The sequence below is a fragment of the Agelaius phoeniceus genome, chromosome 1 (assembly GCF_051311805.1).
Source record: "Agelaius phoeniceus isolate bAgePho1 chromosome 1, bAgePho1.hap1, whole genome shotgun sequence".
In the NCBI taxonomy this organism is placed as follows: domain Eukaryota; kingdom Metazoa; phylum Chordata; class Aves; order Passeriformes; family Icteridae; genus Agelaius; species Agelaius phoeniceus.
The window spans coordinates 119,224,516-119,242,855 of record NC_135265.1 but is presented as its reverse complement, the minus strand read 5'-3'; the positions used below and the strand labels follow the sequence as shown (position 1 = coordinate 119,242,855).

The 18,340-nt window shown below is 42.4% G+C and overlaps 1 protein-coding gene across 1 annotated transcript in view; it reads right to left on the bottom strand.

The window, feature by feature from the left end:
- TRIM55 (tripartite motif containing 55) overlaps positions 1–18,073 on the bottom strand; it is a 36,792-nt gene extending 18,719 nt beyond the window's left edge. Inside the window, exons 1-7 of the mRNA XM_077191325.1 lie at positions 16,942–18,073; positions 16,366–16,538; positions 7,955–8,120; positions 6,139–6,234; positions 2,047–2,280; positions 944–966; positions 727–851 (exon numbers count right to left, since the gene is read on the bottom strand). Of these exons, the coding sequence (XP_077047440.1) occupies positions 727–851; positions 944–966; positions 2,047–2,280; positions 6,139–6,234; positions 7,955–8,120; positions 16,366–16,538; positions 16,942–17,130 (1,006 nt within the window). The 5' untranslated portion in view covers positions 17,131–18,073. The remainder of the gene's footprint in view (positions 1–726; positions 852–943; positions 967–2,046; positions 2,281–6,138; positions 6,235–7,954; positions 8,121–16,365; positions 16,539–16,941) is intronic.
- Positions 18,074–18,340: the final 267 nt, after the last annotated feature.

Genomic DNA, 18,340 nt, shown 5'->3' with positions numbered 1-18,340 from the left:
TGACAATCTTCTGCCTGGCAGAGAGGATGTTGGTGAGGAGCCTGCTCCCACCAGCCTGGACTGGGCACTGCCATGGAGCTGCCAGCAGGAGCTTTGGGGCAGGGAAGACACTGAACACACATGCTGGTTAAAATCTTAAGCTGTCCCTTTCCATGGGAAGGAGGACAGAAATTCCTGTCAATGCAGTTATCCTCATGAGGAATGTGCAGCACAGCCCTGCACGTTTTGGGGAGAGGCTACCTGGGATCTGGCACAATCTCATGAAAAAAGTCCTTCCAATTCTAGGTATATGTTTGTTTTAATGCCATTGAAGCTGTCCTCATAATTCTTTACTGGGTCAGTGCTTTGCAATGCATGACTGGAAGTTTGAGATACCAACATGCCTAAACCAGACTGTCAAACTTGAAACTTGGTCAAACCATTGCTTTTGTGCCATCTGACAAATCCTGTGGTCTGCAGTCATGGCTCAGGTTGTTTCCAGAGGAAGGCCTCTAGCACTGCATTTTCTTTAATATAATCACACTAGTTATCCTAAAAAATTTGCAGGGCCATCCGAGCACTTAAAAAAAAATAAACCTAGATTTGATTATAATTGATACATAATGCTCTGGTTACATTTTGGCATAGAGAGAAATATCTGATTTGAGGTTTCCTACTCAGTATCATCATGTGAATCACACATAGCTGCTATATAAGAAAGAAATTTTGGTAAAATAAATTACATACCTCTATCAAAATCAATTTCTCGTATTATTTTTTCTTCTCTACTGAGGTTCACTGTGAATTGGTTCATATTCTCATACCCATCCTCTATTTTTTCCATTTGAAATCCTTTAGAAGCTTCAGTAATTCTAAAATAGAAATTGGTTATTGTCATTGGATTTGAAGATAAATTTATAAATTGTGATTATAAAAAACAAGAGTCTCAAGTTTAAAGACTTACTTTTGTAGCAATGTTTTGGCATTCTGTAGAAACAAAAAAGAAATAACTGAATTCATAAATTATTCAATTTTCTCAGAGATTTTATGCATTGAGAAATAATTCTTACAATGTCAGCTTTTAAAAGCACTAATAAGAATTTAAATAGTGACAGCCATGACATCCAGGAATGAGATGAAATTTGGATGGTAATTAGCATACACCTGAGTAAACCTTTTAGTTCTTCAAAGATGTTTTAATTAAAACAGGAATATGATGGGAAACATGCAGAGTTGATAGGAATAAACCCCAAAAGGAAATATTTTTCCTCTTTTTTTTTGGTTGTGTTTGTGGTGAAAAGCATCTGGTCTGTTATCCTCTTTTGGAGACACAAAACTCTATTTGTCTTGGAAGAATATTGTACTCTTCAAAGGCAATTATTTGATGAAAGTAAGTGTTGGTTGTTTTAATTTGGTTTTGTTTGTGGTTGGTTTGGGTGTTTTGTTTTGTTTTGTTTTGTTTTGTTTTGTTTTGTTTTGTTTTGTAGAAATTGCCCTTCCAGCCTTTAATACAGAGGAATTGTAAAATTGCAGGACAGAAATTCTACACCAATGAATTCATTGGATGGGCTGCTAATGGTTCTCTACTCACCTCTCTTAAATTTACAGTAAGAAAACAAGAGACAAAAAAAAAAGTAAAGGTATCAAAATGTATCTTAGCACACAAATTATTGAAAAGTTAATAATTTTGTCAATTTACAAGTGAAACCTATAATTCTCAGAAGATCATGTACACATGAGCATATTGTCCCACCATGGTATTGGTGGGAAAATAAAGATTACCTGGAAAATGTTTGAATTTCTATTTCTTCTAAGGGGACCAGAAACTCATACACAGGATAGTATATTTTGTTGCAAATAGCAAATACTCGTGTTCTTGATTTGGATAGTATTCACAAGATGAGTAGTTATTTTTCTGAGCTGATTCAGGTGTTTAAAAAAAAGAGTTTGTATACATGATCACTTGAAGATGAATGAACTCTGAATGGGCCTACAATTGAGAAATGCTTAAATAATATATCAATAAACCCATCATTCTTTTTCTGTCTTGATTCATAGACTTTATACCTGCAAAAACACAGCCATTTCTGGTTCTTCCATGAACTGGATTCCTGATTCAACCAGTTTTGACACAGCTTCCAAGTGAGCCGCATACTTCTTCATCAGGGAGCGGACGTGTTCCAGTTTCTCCTCTTGGGTTCTAGTGATTATTTGTGTCATCTCATTTTTTCTTTCTTCCAGTACAGAATAGAGATAATCAAATTTTTCACACAACTGTTCTTTCTGTCGTTTGCAGCATTCCTGTGAATCATTTGGTTTATGTTAAACATGTTATGTTCTTAAAAGGGTTTCTATTTTTACAGTTACTTGGAAACATTTTCATCAAAGAAATTCCTCTTTCTGAACAGTGCAAAGGATTCTGAATGACCCCAGAGACTTTTATAATTTTCAAAGTCCAAGCTGTTGGAACAAAAGTTTAAAAACTCTTCTCAAACTCTGAGTTTCAAGCCACTGAAAGCCCCCAAACAGGTTATTGTATAACTTGTGAGTCTGCTAAAAAAAGTAAAAAGGTATTTATGATGTCTGTAGTGATACATCAAAGTCTGAAGAAAAAGTAAAAGCTCCCACCGTATTAGCAGCTGGGTCCATTTGCGTGAACAGAATGGTTTTAAAAGCAGTGAGCATCTCAAACAGCTCTGGAGAATTTTCTTTTTCTGCCAGAGTACCTGGAACAATCCTGGCTGGGCTTGATTTTCACATACGCCCTCTTAGACTCTATTTGGACAAGAGGTGTCCATTATATTCCATTTACTGTGCACTGAATGAGGTAGAGGTTCTGTAAAGAAAATGGGGTGTGACAGAAGCACAAAGACAAGAAGGAGGAATCAGATTCCAACCGGATGTTCAGGCACTGATTTTCACACAGTTTCTTGAGACACTTCTATTGTCCCTCCAAGCAGACAGCAGCATCTTTCACTGAGTTAGGAGGATGGGTTTGATGACTGCTGCATTGAGCGCTCTCTCACAAGAACAGACTGCACTTGTAAAAGAGGATTTATGGGGAGGAGATGGGGGATAGATTATATATAATGTCTAAGGTCTACCAAATAGAAGTACTTGAGTCATCTGTGTGCCCCAGGGCATGACTTTATTGTGGTTAGACCTGGTTGTGGATGGTGTTGATTATTTAAATCTCTTTCCTAGGAACTGAGGCTGAATTGATTCCTCATCTTTGTCCCTTGAGGCATAATGCTGAGATTCTGGCAGCACAGGATTATTAACAGCGCCACAGAACTTTAAGTAGCGATAAGACTTATTATTCACAGCACTTGACCGGAGAGAATCCCACTTTTTTCTTGACTTTCAGCCAGAGCTCATTCCTATAAGTGGTATCATGAGCTCTGTATCATTCAAATGAGAAAGCCTTTCAAAGATCTGCATTTGGCTAAAAATCACTGTCTACATGAGGGAGGAGAGGGGATTAAATGCATATCTTGATGCATTGACCCAAGTATCCACCTCTGCTTCCCAATGAGGAGGGCTAGGCTAAACAGGCACTCCTTGCAGGGGATACAGGCTTGTCCTGCCCTTCTGGGAGTCCTTGTCACTTCCCAGAAATTCCTGATTAGTGCAATTACAGGGTGGAGTTAAGGAAGTTTTCAAACCAAGTGGGTCATGGTTTCTGAGTGTCCTTCTATGTTCAGACCTCAAATAATCTTTTCCCACTCCTCTCCTAGCTTTCTCCCCATGAGATGTCGTTCAGATCACTTGGAAAACAACCTTAATTTCGAGACAGGTGTGTGCTATCTTTGTCATTTGACACAGGACAAATGTTAGGGTAAGAAGAGCAAGCAAGCTATATCAGGGTGCTCTGAGAGATCCTTCCCTGTCTTTAAGCACTAATAGATAGTATTTCCTGCCAGCAGATATTACAGAGTTGTGAATCTCATGAGTGAGAGTGCAAAACAGGTTTTTAACTGCAAATGCTGAAATATATCTGAAATATTCTCTTTCTGCATAAAAAGTTCCCATATGAAGCCTCTGCCTGATGGAATTACTCTAATCAGATTCTGTGCAATGAAAGAGGTTAACAAATACATGACTTTGCATTCTAAAAAGTTCTCAGCCTTTTTGTTTTTTAAAGCACAGCTACATCAAAAAGAAAGGAGTCCTTGCTACTGAGCATGAATCTCACTGCTTGTTCCAAAGGACCTGTATTGACTGGCCTATGCTCTTAGCATTTGAAAAAAACACTGTAATTTTCCCTTTGTTATTAGACTCATTTACAGAGCCAAACAGAACCTAATTATTGATTATAGTTTTCCGGTATTTAGCATTTTAAATTCCTTTCTCAATTTTCAGTATAATATGGGAATTAGGTTGACTCTTCAATCAGTTAAAAGCTGTACAAGTATTTTTTTGCTTTTCTGGTTTTTAAGGTTGGACAGGAGCAGTGGCTAAATGTAGAACTGTAGACTATTACTTATTCCAGCTAAATGTAAAATGATTTTCTGCTAAAGCAGATATTTATTGTTCTCTACAAAGTGTTAAGCAGAAAGAAGAGACAATCCTGGATGGTGTTATTTCCATGTGTAAACATTTCTGAGTTCCAGCGGTAGGCTCTTGTCTTCAAGGACAAACTGATGTCAATTCAGACAAAGCTCTTGCATAGTAGGAAATGTGATTTGCTTGAAATGTAACATGGAAGTGCCAAGGTAAACTCTAAGATCTGTTTTCTGCAATCTTTGACTTTAAAGGTGAAAAGCCTGATAAAACATCAGAAGGTAAAATGGCTGCATTTTCTTTGGGCTTTAACTTTAAAGGTTAGATTTTAAACTGAGTGGATGACTCTGAGGAAGCTGGTTTCAGAAACTGTTGTATTTTTAAGGTATTTTTAGCACAGTGTTTTCTCCATACTTCAGGCTAGGTGCTTGAAGATTTCTTTCTGGTTCAGCTAGTTCAGCTTAAATGAGTGTAAGCTTTTGCTTTTGTATAATTCAAATTTCTGCAGTTAACCTACTTGAAAAGCTTATTTCTGTCTGCAAAGTCCTGATAGCAGCCAATAGCAGCCAATTTCATCCTTGCAGTGTGAAGGCTTCCCAGCTACAAAGTTCTGACTGCCATTAATGTGCTCTCTCTTTCACTTGGGCCAATGGATTAGTGTTCTTTGAAACAAACTCAGACATTTTCTGTTCCTTCTTGCTTGGAATTGTGTGCATTGATTGTATAATTGTTTTTTCTTACTAACTAGAATCTGTACATCTTGGATTAACTTATTTTTCCTTACCATTTCTCCTTTCTGCTCCATCTCTGAAGGGTCAATATAATTCTAATTGGGCTGAGAGGGATGCAACTCCTTCACTAGATGCTTCATCAAATTCTGATCACAAAATCAATTCATATGAACTCCTTTCAGCCCATTATTCTGTGATGCTCAGATTGGTCAAAGTTGATGTTTATATTTGCTTTGCTGATGTAAAGCTCTCAGAGGAAGTGAAAACCACTTCTGCTATTGAATAACACAAAACTAATTCCAACTCTTCCAGAGTGAGGCCTTCACCAGAAAGTCCAGTAAGAACCCAAACTCTTCTCTCCCATGAGCAACAAAACAAGACTCCTTAAAGGACACCATATTAAAACAACACTTCTGTGCAGAAGGCAAAGCAACCAAATACAGAACAAATACTGACATACCTGTGAAGCATGCTGTGCCTACCCTGTGGCTGAGGCTAAGGCTCTGTTCACAGGACCTGTCAGACTTCAGACTAACTGGTCTTTCATGTAAAGATCTTAGATGGTCTTAGATGTAAATCTAAGAAACTGATCTTAGATGTCAAATGAGATGGGAGTTGATGGCATTTTGTGGATCTGCTTTTAACTTCAGTGAGATCCTATTCCACTAAGAATATTGAGCAAGACTTGCTGATATGGATTATCCTTACTCTTTATCCCCCACCATATAACAAAGGCAGAGGTGCTGAGCAGGGTGTACCCTTTGGCTGGGGCAGCACATTTTGGTAATGTACAAAGCCATGAGGAATGGTTTAGTGAAACAGTGTGGGAATGCATTTGGATAAAGTGGGACCTGTTGAAATTACCAGAAATTTAAAAGATGCAATGTCACACTGAAATAACAGCATTTAAAGAGGTGGCACCTACCTCAACCGACTTGCAGGTCTCCTCCAGCTGCGTGACAATCCCTTGCATTCTGTCATTGCTCCCCACCAGGACTGCAATGCCATCACTCAGCTCAGACTAGGCAGTAAGGGGAGAGCAAGCAGAAGGGTGTTAGGTGCTGTCACACTTCAGGGTGACACATCTAACAATGGGGAGCAGGGCACAAACAAGGCATACCGAGTATATCACTTCGTCTTTCCACCAGAAGTGAGAAAAATTGGAGCTTTATGTGCCCACAAGATACCTGCTTGTGTTTTGACATTTGTTTCCTCCCTCAACAGACTATGAAAACACAGATATTTTGGAATTTTTAATGGAGAAGAAACTGTGGTTTGCAAAGAGGGAAGAACTTTGTTCTAGGAAGTTCTTCTAGATGCTTTTGTCTGAAGTGCTGTTTCAACAGGCCCTAAATATTTCCTTTGGGTTTGTTGAGGGAAAAGACTCTTGAGGGGTTGTTTTTTCAGTGTCTGGCTCTAGCCACACCACTGTGGTCTTTCCCTGAGGACTGTAGTTTTTGGCCTTGGAGTAGAGAAGAGGTGGCCCATGGACCTGGAGTGACCAATGTGTTACAGAGTCCCTGGCATGCAGGCACTGGGGCTGGGGCTGTGGTGAGTGGGGACAAGGGAAAAGGAGAAGAAGAAGGTAGAGGCTGGACCACTGGCATGAGGGAAATGAGTGGAGGAAGAAAATAATCCCTGAGTGTGGAGATGGAGATGACTGTGAGGTATCCCTAAGAGAGACAAAGAAGCCAGTCCTAGGGAACTAGGCAACTAGGGAGGGTGATGGGGAGTGCAAGGGGCCCTTGGCACACTGCTGTAGTAACAGTGACAACAGTGTTCATGGCCTCCACAGCTCTGTACAGGCTCCTTTGAGGCCTTCACAGCTCTGTAAAGGCTCCTTTGAAGCATGCATCCTGCAGGTTCCAGGTTATGCCTCTCATCTTGGGCATGACAGCCCCTTTCCATGGGCACTCTGGAAAGGAAGACACAGCTTGCAAATCTCCATGGAAAATGAGTGATTGCGGGCATGGGTTCAGTCCAGAAAACTTCTCCTTCTTCTCCCACCTCTTTTTGATTGAAAAGGATGTTTTTAACTCCTTTCCTAAAGTAACTCCTCATTTGTAGTTTACATGCACACATGCATCTGTGTGACGAAGTTGGAGGCTGGGATTGCAAACTTGGCCTGTCTGATTGCTTGCCCCACTGGGGCCTTCCAGAAAAATGAGCTGTTTATCTCAGGAGGATAACCCAGTGAGTCAGGTTTTAAATTAACACTGTATTAAAAATAAACAAGTCTTTTATTGGTGACAGCAAGGGCAGAAGTTGTTAGGTACATCCTGTGCTGCCAACTATTGAATATTCCTTCATTCACTTGCAGGAGGAGGTTTTTCACTTAACTTTTCTTAAAAATGGCATGCTTAAATGTAAAAGTGTCTGACAGATAACTATTTGATTTGAAATGGTCTGTTCTCTTTCCAGTTCTTAGTGTTGAAAATACCACTTGTTTGTCTCATCTAAAAGAACAGCAAAAAAGGGATTAGGAACTCGAAAGAGAAATCCTCAGCTCCATATCAAAACTGGGATAAATTGTAGTATCTTTTTGTGTGATCTCATAAATTTATTTTCCTGTGTTTCTAAACAGTTTCTACAGATTTATAGCAGCCTTTCAGTCACACACACGAGTGGCAAAGGCAACCCCAGACCCTTTTGGAAACTCGGAGGAAGGTCATGGGAATACTTTCCTGTTGATGGTCCTGTCAGTTTCTTCAAGTACTTAGAGAAACAAAAAAAATATTTACCTTCTGTTGCTGGTAAACACTTGTGAGAGGAGCAACCTGACAGTCTTTGTGGGCACCAAAGATTTTGCACAAGGAGCAGGTGGGCATTTCACAGTTCAAACAATAAATATTAATCCTCTCATCTTCGTGCTCTTCACACATTGGCTGGTCACACTTCCTTTCAGGTCTGCAAAAGAAAATATTTGTTTAAAACAAAGATGGTGCTCATGAGTTTCTGATATCACCACTTAGAGTGTTAGCATGAAACATGGTACATTTGTATAGCAGCATACAAGGCTGACTGAAAAGACAGAGTAGACTTAAACCTGCCCCATGGGATGACTAAAGAGACAACGGTACAGCTTAATGGTACAGCTTAATACAGCTCAAATGGCACAACATGATGTGATGACAAAACAGCAACATGACTTCATATGGGGATTCCTATACAAATGAGGAATGTGACTGGGAGTGTGACAGAATGCTTGCTCATATTTAAAAATTCAAATAACCTCACCAAGCCTGGACTCAGACTACTCATGTATTTTAATTAGCATGTTATCTAACATCTGTCTGAAATATGAAACATATGTAATTTCTTTCTGGTTCATCATGCAAATTGTTGTGCACTTGGCTTAATGCAGCAAAGCTATTGTGGGGAAGACTGACTTTAACCAAGAGTTGAAGATACTGATGAACCTTTAGGCCCATAACTCTAAATCTCTGCTGCTGAGCTTTGTGAGGCCCTGGTCAGGACTGTCAATATCAAACAGCACTGGGTCCTTACAGCCTTTACATTAGGCCAGCAACCAAAACAAGGTGTCACACAAATTGATTTCAGCCAGGTGGCACATGTCTAACTTTACAGTGTCAAATGTTTTAGCAGTAGTTTATTCATTTGTACCCAGCAGAAAAGGCATGGGCTACACAAGTGTTCTTCTCCTTTGCTAAGCTATGAACTGTTGCCACATTATAGCTGTCTGATCTTCTCTTTACCAAAACCATTTGGCTGTATACACACAAGTCTGCACAACCTGCTATCTTAGGATAATTTAGTTGTAGCTTCTTTCAGATGAGCCACTTAGCCAACATTCCCAGTGCAAGTGACATCTCTGGTCTGGTGTGTGTGGGCAGGGTGGTGCTTTCCTGAGCCCACACTTCAGGCTTAGCAACCTGAGCACATCTGTGGCAAACACCTGAGAGTGTTAGCATGTGCTACAGAAGACAGGGATCAGTAGACTGATGGAAAGAGTGTGTCTGGGATTCAAGCCTTCAAAAGCCACCACTGTTACTGTGGCAATATTAAATATTTTCAGCACAAATCATTATCCCTTTCTGCTACTGCTTAGAAAGAGAACTATGACTTACCTGTAGCAAGTGGAACAATGGCATCAAATAAATATTTTTTCATCATTAGAAACTATGGAATTTAATGGAATTACATAGGAACCTTTTTTAAAGCCTTTCTATAGAGCTCTGTAGCAAGGAGGCAACCAGCCATTCTATTAAAGCTTAAAATATATGGGAAAAATAATTATTTTATATCATATTAGAGTAGAGATTTTCCATACCATTTGGTAGAGTGGATACGGCATTTATTTTTTAATGACAAAGTACAGATTTTCCCTTCTGAAGGGAATGGAATATGATCAGTAAGATGCATTAGAAAAAAAATCTAGCAAGAAACAAAATGTCTTACACATTTGTGGTTTTTTTTTAAATTTAAGAGTGCCCTGGGATTTAAAGGGTTCATAAAGAAAATCTGTAATCTGCCATATTATGTGATATACCAGAATAAAACAAGACAAACATTTCTGAAGAATGCCTGTATAATTTGGGTCAGATTTCCAGCATTCATTAACATAAGGCACTTTGTCAAATCAAGCATTGTTTCAATGCTAGTCAAAAGAGGTGTGTCTCCTCCATAAAAGATTCTCTACATTGTTTGCAGATTACTGCAAACAGCCCCTAATATATTCATGCCATTGTGCGCCAGTGGGAGGGCCCATGTGTGAACGCAATACAATGAATTTCAAAGTGATTAATTAGCCTGAGATAGCAGCTCTTCCTGCAAATATTCACAAGATCAGAGCCAGAAACTACTAGAATTTTATTGGACACTGGAATGGTGCCACTTGCATGAAAGACACACTACACAGAGCAAAAAGGTGACGGTGTCAAGCAAGTTCAGCCAGCAGCAGCCAACCTTCAAAGGTGCCGCGGAGAGCTGGAAGCAACCTGGCAGAACTCCCTGAACTAGTGGGGCCCTGAAGACAGTGTCAGAAGACTAGAAATAAACAGATTTACAGTCTCCTCCCCAGGCAGTGCAAAAGGAGAGATTTTTAGCACACCACTCCTTGACTTCAGACAGGGTCCTCTAGATCTGTGTTGGGGTAGCAAAGGCTGAAACAAAACCTCTAAGTTTAAAATGGAGATTGCTTCTGAAACAGGAGATTAAAGAGTAGCTGATAGGAAAATGACTGCATGGCTTAAGCAACAGAAAAGGTTCACCACAGCTGTGCTGGTGACCAGAGAAATGTCAGGTTGCTGAAATGTCCTGATAACTTCGTGGTCTCATTCTTGGACTCTTCTTTTTGAGATGCTAAGCCTCTGTTTGACAGCCAGAGGCTTATTTTTTCCCATTGAAATTGTGTTTGGACCACACCTGAAGAACTGACTGGGTCCTGTCTGGACTGCCCAGTACATGAAGACATTGACATACTGAAAGGAGTCCAAAAAAGAGCCCTGAAGATGATTAAGGGTCTACAGCATCTCTCCTGTGAGAAAAGGGTGAGAAAGCTGGAGCTTTCAGCCTGGATCAAAGAAGGTTAAGGGGAATCTTAACAATGACCTTGATCTTATCAATACCTTTGGTTATCTAAATACCTGAATGGAGGGTGTAATGAGGATGGAGTCAGGCACCATTCAATGCCAGGACCAGAGGCAATGGGCACAAACTGAAACATGGGAGGAACTCTCTGAAGATCAGGAAACACTTTTTTACTGTGAGAGTGACTGAGCACTGGCAGAGGTTGCCAGGAGGGTTGTGGAGTTTCCATCCTTGAAGATACTCATACACCATCTAGACATGGTCCTGGGCAACTGGCTCCAGGTGGTCCTGCTAGAGCAGCAGGTGGTTGGACCAGATGACCTCCAGAGGCTCCTTCCAATCTCAGCCACTCTGTGGCTGCAACTTGGTGAGGCAGTGCAAAGTTGCTGGACACATAAAGAAGCACACTTTAATTAAGAACATAGTAAACCCTTAGGAAAACTGCTGTTAGCATGTTTTCTGGAGGATTTTTTCAAATCCAAAAAGGCCTCTACTGAAGTGCTGAATCCAGTTATGATAGTGTTTTTACTGAGGATCCTAAGACAGGAACGGCTGTAGCCCTTTCTGTGGCATCACATCCCCTGGTGTTTGCACCTGGTCAGGGGATGGAGAGGATCTGCATGGCTCTATGAGGCACAGCCAGGTCATTAGTAAACATATGAAACTGCATTTGCCACAGGATCAATCTTGGGCATACAGTACTAATGACTGGCCTCCACCTGACTTCATGCTGCTCACCATGACCCTTTAAGTCTGGTAGTAAAGCCAGTTTTTGGTCCAGTTCACTTTCCACTTTCCACTGTCCACTCTGTCACAGGAGACAGTGTCTAAAGTCTAGATAAACAGTATCTACTGCTCTCCTCTCATGCACTGAGTTAGTCATCTCCCTGTAAAAGGCTTTCACATTGGTCATGCAGATTTCCTCTTCATAAATGTATGCTGACTATTTCTAATCACCTTCATGTCATTTATATATTTGGAAATGGTTTCCAGGAGGGTTTGCATGAAATACTTTCTAGGGATCAGTGTGCATGACTAGCCTGTAGTTCCCTTGATTCTCCTTCTTGCATTCCTTGAAGATTGGAGGAGCATTTGTTTTCTTCCAGTCCAGTCTACAGGAAACTGTACCAATTACCACAGCCTTTCAAAGATTATTGAGAGTGAACTTGCAATAAGTCAGCTCCTTCACCACTTGTAGATGCCTCCCATCAGGATGTCCAATTTTTTTTTTTTTCAATATTCTCTAACCTGATCTCCCTCCACCAAAGGTGAGTGTTCCTCGCTTGAGAATTTCCCACTGGTCTCAGAGTACTATGATTCCATAAAACTCAACAGAATAGAGAAGTCTGAAGGTGAGTACACTGGCCTTTTCTACATCCTGTATTACATGAGGCCCTGCTTTGTCTAGTAGTGAACTCACAATTTCCCTAATCTTCCTTCTGCTGCTGATGCAGCCATAGAAGCTCTCATTAGCCTCCAAGTCCCTCATCATAATCAGTTCCAGGAGGACCTTGGCTTTTCTAACTTCATCTGCATGTGCTTGGGGAGTGTCTCAAAATCTTGCTGAATCACCTGTCCATCTTCTTTTTGCTTCTTTTTTAATGTGTTTTAGGCTTTGCTTTTTTTTTAATCAGGAGCTCCCTCTTAATCAACAGTGGTGTTTTGGCACCATTGCTTGAGTTCCTGTATATGGAAATAGACCATTTTGACCTTGGAGGAAGGTGGTCCTTGAAAATCAGCCACAGTGATGGACTCTCTGAAAAGCCCACCAATACCCAGGGTAGAAATCGGTATTGAAAACTGAGAAGGCTGTAGAAGTTCATGTGGACATAAGGATTCCTGGATCTCTGTTACACTGCTATCATGGATGCCCAGCCCAAGAAAACTATTGGTGCAGATGAGCTTGGGGCTTTGTCTTGTGGGGAGTTGGAGAAGATCCAGATGATCCCACTCATCATCTCCTTCACTGCATAGCTTGTGGGGCTCCTCCTCTCTTGGTGACCTCTGGTCAGGGAGCAAATTTCCCTGGCCCAGCCTGTCTGAGATCCCCAGATGCCCCTGCAACCTGGCCTGGAGAGACACATCCTGCCTTGGGAGTTTGGGCTAAGACCTTGGAGGTGTCAGGGACAGACATTTCTGGTGGTGCTGGCTATGGGGCCCTGCAGGACATCAGCACCATCACAGAGCCCATGTAGGCTGTTCTCAGCACAGCCTAGTCCCTGCTGCACACTCTGCTCCACCTGTGCTGGGGGCTGCAGGGACAGCCTGTTCCTCAGGCTCTCCCTGGTAAGTGCAAGGCAGAGAGAGTGCTCGACCCTCCCTGATCAGGATTCAGCAGGTAACAAAGCCCAAAGCACCTTTTGATCTGGAATAGCCAGCTGAGATCATTAGAACCTGCCAGATTTCACAAAAAGTCACAGCCTCCTGTTGCTACCCTTTCCTGGTGACAGCAGGGATCCTGATGTTCCTCAGATAGTTTAGGTGATCAGCAGCCTACAGGTTTTCAAAGACTGGTTTAATATTTAGCCAACTCAGTTTCCACTGTTTTCAGTCCTTTGCTGTCTTTTAAAGCTTTTTGCAAACCACCTCCTGCTAAAGAATTCTTCCGTTGTGTTACTAACGCATTCTAAATTGGGCAACAGGCTATGCTGCCATCAGCTGGAATTTGATGAGCAATGGGATAAAAGACCATATGATGTGATACTTAGTAATAGGAGGGGCTGCATATGAGGGCTTAGGTGGACTCTCCCAACCTCAGTCCACCTCCTGCCCCAGTTTTTATTTTAAAAAAACCCCAATTCCTTAATTCAAATAGAAAGTCCAATTACAAAATAATAAAATAAAATAAAACAACCAAACCTTTTGAAATAAGCCAGTCAAATCTTGCTCCCTTGCTCATTTTACTCTCCCTTTACTCTAAGTTCATGTGAAATGCAGATGGGAGCTGGCCTCATTCTGGCATATGCAGTTATAGTAAATTATACCCACAGGAGAACTTGGAAGATGTTCCTGAATAGGAAGAGGTTCCTGTCTGGAAATCACACGTGCTGCCAGTTTGAAGGGCTGTCTTGGGAAGAACAAGGAGGCAAAGATCACATCTCACCCTTCTTCCTATGTATCTCTGCCAGACCCCAGTTGTCACGATGGAAGAGACTGGTATAAAAGGAAGAAGTGGGGAAGACTTGATTTCCCTTTTTGCTTTCAGTGGGACAGAACTGGGAGAAGCCATGAAAGATCTGCTCACACTCTCAGGGGAACCCAAGGAATGTTAGGCAGAGGGAGATAAGCAGCTGAGGCCCACAAAGGGCCGAATAGTTTAGATAATGCTGCTATGCATTGCTGCTACTATGTAGCCCTGACAATGACTTTCATTCTAAGGACATACATGAAGGTAAAATAAGCACCTTAACAGATTAAATAAACAAATCTTTTGAACAAATATATAAGCAAATCTATGTTTTTGTGGTTTTTTCCTATTCTCCTGTTTTATTCATCATGCGTTTTACTTTTGTGGATTTTTTAAAAAATCTTTTAAATCTATTCTTACATTTCTACTTAACTGTATTTTGTTCCAATTCTCCATGAACTACACAGGAAAGAGGACCTGCCCTTTTTTTTTGTTTTGTTGTTTTTTGGGGTTTTTTTGTTTAATACAACTGTGAGCTGAAAAAAAAAGGAAAACCAAGGAAGACATGAGGCCACACATGTCCAGCTTATTTGATCAATAGCAAAGTCCACTCTTGCAGCTTTGTTGATTCATTTCCTCTGAGATTTTCCTGACTAAAATAATGTTTGAGTATCAATGACACACACGGGGGTAGCTGACCTTTACTTGGCACGGAGCGCAAAGGGCAGCAGAAAGGACAATTTAAAGCCAACTTTGTGCTCTCCAGTGCTTTGGAGCTCCAACCTATGCCCAGCTGCCACAGTCCTCAGAGAGATTCAAGCAGCTGAGAGTAGCCAAAGCCATGTCAGGCTCTAAAGCGTTCTCTTTGCTGGTGACTGTCTTCCTCTGCTGGAGGAAGAATCCTCAGCCATCCCAGGGACTGGGTTCTGTTGGTTGTGTCCACCTGCACCAGTGATGCCATCTCTCTGTCCCTGGGAAGTCCAGCTCCCTGCTGTGGTGGGATCAGAAGACTGTCAGGGAGCATGGCCAGGATTACACCTTCCAGGTGAACAAAACACCTTGCCATACAGAACCAACTCTAAGGATCCATGCTGGCGACAAAAAACAGCTTCCCTGGGTGAGAGCTCCTTGCTTGGTGGTCTGGGGCCAGGTTAACTCCATGATAGAATCACAGAATTATAGAATGGTTGGGGTTGGAAAGGACCTGAGAGATCTTGTAGTTCCAATGCCTCTACTTTGGGCAGGGACACCTTTCACGAGCCCAGGTTGTGTGAAGCCCCATCCCTCCTGGCCTTGAACGCTGCCAGGGATGGGGCATCCGCAACCTCTCTGTGCAACTGTGGCAGTGCCTCACCACCCTCATAGTGAAGAATTTCTATATCTAATCTAAACCTACTGTCTTTCAGTTGAAAGCCTTGTCCTACCACTTCGTGCCTTTGTCAAAAGTCCCTCTCTAGCTCTCTTGTAGGCCCCCTTTAGGTACTGGAAGGTGCTCTAAGCCCTCCCCAGAGCCTTCTCTTCTCCAGGTTGAACAACTTCAACTCTTTCAGAGGAGAGATGCCCCAGCCCTCTCAGCACCTTTGTACTCCTCCTCTCGACTCACTCCAGCAGGTCCATGTCTTTCTTGTGCTAAGGACTCCAGAGCTGGATGCAGTATCCCAAATGGGGTCTCATAAGAGCAAAGTAGAGGGAGAGGACTGTCTTCTTCACCTCCCCCCCAGCTAAGTTCTCTACAGAATCCTACCCATCCCAAGGAAATAAAGATGAGAACACATTTTTTTCTGTTTCTGGAGCCATTACACATCAAATGCAAGAAATTACCATTCAGGAGTAATCTTACTTTTTAGAATTGACCTATTTCTCTGCCCTGAGGTCTTGATTCTTGTGCACAGCCACACAGCTCTGAAATGTATTGTTTACCATTCTTCCTTCTCTTTCATGGACTCATAAATAAGACTTGATTTCATAAGTTCACATCCCAAACTGACAGGAATGGAGATATTTTTAACAGAATCTTCATTTGGCATTATGACATAGAGTACCTTCAGTGGGAAATTCAGTTTTCTTTCTGTTTGCACTGTCTGTTTCTCAGGATTTTCCAATAAGATTTGAAATCCTTTCCCTTCTTTAGCATGAGAACGCACAAATACTTGTCTGAACTGTTTTTGCAATAAATTATGTTAACCAAGGTACTTTTCCCTTAATCATGTTAGTAGCTGTGCTGACCTCAAGGGCCTTGCTTGCACGGGTAAGTGTTGCTCATGTGAATAAATATGGCCCAATCCTCTGCTGTGAGTGGAAGTAGGGAAGCTCAGCATCTATTTGGACACAGTTTTCTGTCCACAGTGAGAGCTGACTTCATGGTGCAGCAGACAGTGAGGCATGGCAGCACAATCCCTTTTTGCTTTTCCAAGAGACAAAGTGACTAAATCAACCTCATGCATGTCCTCTGAAGGACACGCATTCCCCTGTTACCTTGTGGACTCCTGCTTGTAGATATCGATGATGTTCTCCACCAGCAGGTTCCTCTGCAGCCCGTAGACGCCGTGTCGGTCCAGGACCACCTCATGCCTGCAGGAGGGGCAGCGGAAGCGGCCCCCCGACGCCACAGTTGTTCCTCCCCTGGTCGGCAGGTAGGGGTTGGAGGCCTGTTCTCACCAAGCAGCACAAGGAGAGGAAGGTATGGCTGTGAAAAACCATGAAAGCCTCTTCCAAAAGCACCAAATGGTAGGAAACCATTTGTCACTATGCCCAATGAGAGGGTAATTCCGACATGTCACCCCTGGGAAAGCACCTGGTGGCTGCTGGGCGAGGGGCCAGTCCCTCAGCTCATGCTCGGCCGTGTCACCACAGCCAACAGGTGGCACTTTCACCTGCTGGGACCTCAGCCCTGGCACCCAGATACATCAACTTTGGCCTGAAATCACTCCCCCCAGCCCTGTCTCACCAACTGTTAAAACTGATCTACCAAAACATGTAAAAAATGTTCTTTCCCATTCATTCCAGCCAGTCCTGCTTGGGAAGCAGAGCTGTCTGTGGGAAGAAGCCTACCTGGAAGATGTCACTGGCACACTTCCGACAGAGGTTGTGCTGGCAGGGCAGGATGACCACTGGCTTGGTGAACATCTCCAAACAGATGGGGCAGATCAGCTGTTTCTCCAGGTTATCCATAGTTTGCTGCTCTTTGGAGAACGACTTGTAGCTCAGGGAGGTGCTCATCCCTAGCTTTTCCCGGGGCATACGCTCAGGGCCACGGCCTTGTGGAGAGGTTTTGGGGTTAATTTCCCCTGAGATAAGTCCAAGGCTGTCTGTGATCAGAGGCTCTCTGTGCTGCTCGGGCCAGAGGACATTGTTTGAGCAGGGGCTGAGCAGAGCCGGGGCTGTTTTTAGCAGCGCTGCGTCACAAGCTGCCGTCCTGCCGTGCCCATATATGCGCGTGAGAGCAGGACAGGCTGGGACAGGTGACAGCTGCCGGGGAGGGGGGAGAGGCCCTGGCTCTCCTCACTCACACATGGCAGCCTTCACCCCTTGATGAGTTGTGGGAGTGATAAGCAAAGGCCATCTGCTCCCTTCCCTTATCTTTGCGGGTCAATGGAAATTGAAGGGCTTGCCCCAGCTTGTGCAGCCACATCCTGCAGCCTAACAGACATTCTGTTGTCAGTGAGCAGCCACTGAGGCAGGATGTCATTTTGCCATGTGTTTTGGGGGGCTCCAGGATCCTACCTTTCCAAGGTGTGAAGTACATGTGGTTACTGGAGAGGACAATAGGAGCGATGGCTGCTCTGGAGCTTGAACACTTCAGGGTGGAAACATCTTGCCACCTTAAAAACCAGACTGTCAGACAATTCAGACTTGTTGTGCATTATAACATCTGTATTGCCTCACCCTTCTCATGAGACTGAAAGTAGAATAAAAGTTTTTAAAAAGCCTCTCAGTTGCCCCATCTCTGGGTCAGAAAAGGGTATAATCCAACACCAGACAAACAAAATTGCCCACCTATAACTGTGCTTGAGTTTCTTCTGGTAAGATTTTGGTCTCAGGAGCTATAACATAAAAATCCAACGTGACTTTGTGCCATTTGTGCACATTAACTCCATGGGCAGGTTAAATATGCATGAAAAACATTTGAATCTCCCGATGAGAAAAAAACCAGAAGAAATACAGTGTGAAAGGCTTTCATTTGTGCTGCTAGAGAATAGGTACTAATTGTATATGCTCTCTCTCTGATAGTTAGTTTGATTCAAATATATTTTAGTTTTGGACACTGCTGTGTTTATATCTGTTTATTAGACACTGATATCCCTTTCAGCTTGGCACTTGTTCCAGAGTTATTTTTAAAATGACAATTTCCCAGATAATTTGTGACATGTGATGCCTGATCTTAAGGGAAAGCCATCTGTGCTTCTAGTTGCCAATAATTTATCACACAACTGTACAAGCAATAAATATC